At 57.1% G+C, this 3,433-nt stretch overlaps 1 protein-coding gene across 1 annotated transcript; it reads right to left on the bottom strand.

Annotated features, from left to right (window-relative positions):
- Positions 1-593: 593 nt before the first annotated feature.
- Positions 594-1,274, bottom strand: LOC139264105 (uncharacterized). Its single transcript, XM_070880194.1, has one exon. The coding sequence runs from the start codon at positions 1,272-1,274 to the stop codon at positions 594-596; it is 681 nt and encodes a 226-aa protein (XP_070736295.1).
- Between the last annotated feature and the right edge of the window lie 2,159 nt (positions 1,275-3,433).

The following is a 3,433-nucleotide window of genomic DNA, read 5'->3' as shown; positions in this document are numbered from 1 at the left end:
CTCGACTCCCCGCTCCGCCTCCTCGACTCCCCGCTCCGTTTCCTCGACTCCCCGCTCCGTCTCCTCGACGTCTCACTCCGCCTCCTCGACTCCCCGCTCCGCCTCCTCGACGTCACACTCCGCCTCCTCGACGTCACACTCCGCCTCCTCGACTCCCCGCTCCGCCTCCTCGACTCCCCGCTCCGTCTCCTCGACTCCCCGCTCCGTCTCCTCGACTCCCCGCTCCGCCTCCTCGACTCCCCGCTCCGTCTCCTCGACGTCTCACTCCGCCTCCTCGACTCCTCGGTCCGTCTCCTCGACTCCCCGCTCCGCCTCCTCGACTCCCCGCTCCGTCTCCTTGACGTCACACACCGCCTCCTCGACTCCCCGCTCCGTCTCCTCGACTCCCCGCTCCGTCTCCTCGACTCCCCGCTCCGTCTCCTCGACTCCCCGCTCCGCCTCCTCGACTCCCCGCTCCATCTCCTCGACTCTCCGCTTCGTTTCCTCGACTCCCCGCTCCGTCTCCTCGACTCCCCGCTCCGGCTCCGACTCCCCGCTCCGCCTCATCGACTCCCCGCTCCGTCTCCTCGACGTCACACTCCGCCTCCTCGACGTCACACTCCGCCTCCTCGACTCCCCGCTCCATCTCCTCGACTCTCCGCTCCGTTTCCTCGACTCCCCGCTCCGTCTCCTCGACTCCCCGCTCCAGCTCCGACTCCCCGCTCCGTCTCCTCGACTCCCCACTCCGTCTCCTCGACTCCCCGCTCCGCCTCCTCGACTCCCCGCTCCGTCTCCTCGACTCCCCGCTCCGTCTCCTCGACTCCCCGCTCTGCCTCCTCGACTCCCCACTCCGTCTCCTCGATGTCACACTCCATCTCCTCGACTCCCCGCTCCACCTCCTCGACTCCCCGCTCCATCTCCTCGACTCCCCGCTCCACCTCCTCGACTCCCCGCTCCACCTCCTCAACGCCCCGCTCCGGCTCCTCAACGCCCCGCTCCGGCTCCTCGACTCCCCGCTCCGCCTCCTCGACTCCCCGCTCCACCTCCTCGACTCCCCGCTCCGCCTCCTCGACTCCCCACTCCGTCTCCTCGACGTCACACTCCATCTCCTCGACTCCCCGCTCCGCCTCCTCGACTCCCCGCTCCGCCTCATCGACGTCACACTCCATCTCCTCGACTCCCCGCTCCGCCTCCTCGACTCCCCGCTCCGTCTCCTCAACGTCCCACTCCGACTCCTCGGCTCCCCGATCCGTCTCCTCGACGTCCCACTCCGCCTCATCGACGTCACACTCCATCTCCTCGACTCCCCGATCCGCCTCCTCGACTCCCCGCTCCGCCTCCTCGACTCCCCGCTCCGTCTCCTCAACGTCCCACTCCGCCTCCTCGACTCCCCGCTCCGTCTCCTCGACTCCCCGCTCCGTCTCCTCGACTCCCCGCTCCGCCTCCTCGACGTCACACTCCGCCTCCTCGACTCCCCGCTCCGCCTCCTCGACTCCCCGCTCCGCCTCCTCCACTCCCCGCTCCCTCTCCTCGACTCCCCGCTCCGCCTCCTCGACTCCCCGCTCCATCTCCTCGACGTCCCGCTCCGCCTCCTCGACGTCACACTCCGCCTCCTCGACTCCCCGCTCCGCCTCCTCGACTCCCCGCTCCCTCTCCTCGACTCCCCGCTCCACCTCCTCGCCGTCACACTCTGCCTCCTCGACTCCCCGCTCCACCTCCTCGCATCCCCGCTCCGCCTCCTCGACTCCCGTCACACTCTGCCTCCTCGACGTCACACTCTGCCTCCTCGACGTCACACTCTGCCTCCTCGACTCCTCGCTGGCCTCTCCGATCTGCTGATGCTCCTGTTGGGCCTTTTGCAGGCCTCCTCGATGTTCCGCTCCACCTCCTCGACTCCCCGCTGAATAATCTGATCAGATAGAGCTCAGGCAGAAAGGGGCTGTCTACGTTGTAGCCTCCCTTCCTCGTCGTCTCCATCCATTTCTTCCCCTTCCTCCTACTCCCTCTTCTAGCAGCTTGCACTGCAATGCGTGGGCATTCTTCATTCTCCCAGTCATGTTCAATTCCCAGAGGAATCCCTACCAGGCCATTCGTGTCTGGAAGCAACTTCATTCAGCACAGTATTTTATATTTAAAAAAAACATACTGCAAGACCAGCCAGACCACTCCCTGTAGAATAATTAAACTTCAGCCAAGTATAGGAAACCTCCAAACTGCGTACAGTTGCACCAGCAGCCAGAGGAAACAATTCAGTAACTGACCTGTCAGTGTTGCATGATCCCTTTAAATAGCACTAGTGGAGGGTCTTTCATTCTGTTTTGCATCATGAACAGCTGTGTGAGGTTAAGTTGGCTGGTGTGTGGAGTTGGAAAATGGAAGCGGGGGCTTCAAATCAGCATTGCATAATGTTTTGTGTCATGATCTCACTGCTCCGTGTGCTGTGGTAGTCGTTCGGTGCACGTGCGCAAACCCTTTTATCATTGGAAGCTCGTGAACCCCATTTTTGAATCTTAGATGGCCGCATAATGCCTAAAAAATGGGTGCTACACAACCCAACTTAGCTCCACCCCAAGTTAATGAGGTAAAAATTGTATTTGTGCTCACTATCACTCCCACAGCAAAAGCTAGCAGTTATTACATGGCTGTGCACACCGAATGTTTCTGCTGTGCTCTATCAGTTAGAACTGGTAGAGAAGCAGACAAGGGTGACAGATTAAAATCAGTGCCCAAATGTTTATTTATTGTTAGATTTAATGCTTTCTTTGTTTCTGACATTTCTCCATCTGTTACTTTAATGGAAGTATAAAGTGTATTTTTTAAATGAGTTAACACCGCTGCTAAAATACCAGATGGAGGAATGTCTTCTGAACACTTGAAGTGATCATTCACTCTTGTCACTAATAGTAATTTCTTGCCTTTAGTTAAAAAAAAACAGAGGTCAAGATAGCCACCTGTGCCAAGACAACACCCCTTCATTTTCACTTACTTTTTATATCAAACAAATTAGTAACACGGTGCAGTTATGTGAGGTCTGGTCAATTAATCTCCCAGTCAAACCATTCCTTCTCTTGCATAACACAAATGAGAATCCTAACTTTACTGCGACATAAGTGACAAAAAAATTGCCAAGCTTCATTTTCAGTTCATTGCCGAGGGCTGAGAGCACATCAACAGTGATTGAAATTCCACTCACTTTGCAGGTAAGGAAAGTCACTGAGCATGCTAGTTTAGGCTGAGAAATGACTGATCAAATATTCACAGCAGAATTTGATAATTACCCAGAAGTAGGAGGCCATGTGGTCAGTAATGTACAAGCATACAAAACTAATTATTACTGCATTCATATCATCATCATAGGCAGTCCCTCGAACGAGGATGACTTGCTACCACATGAGTTCAAGATGTTTCAATGAAGGACCCGATGTTCCAGTCGTGAACTCCAGTTGAGGGGGTG

This window comes from Pristiophorus japonicus, chromosome 5 (genome assembly GCF_044704955.1).
Source record: "Pristiophorus japonicus isolate sPriJap1 chromosome 5, sPriJap1.hap1, whole genome shotgun sequence".
Taxonomy (NCBI): Eukaryota; Metazoa; Chordata; class Chondrichthyes; family Pristiophoridae; genus Pristiophorus; species Pristiophorus japonicus.
Note: the sequence above shows the minus strand (reverse complement) of the source record. Positions and strands in the feature narration are given on the sequence as shown.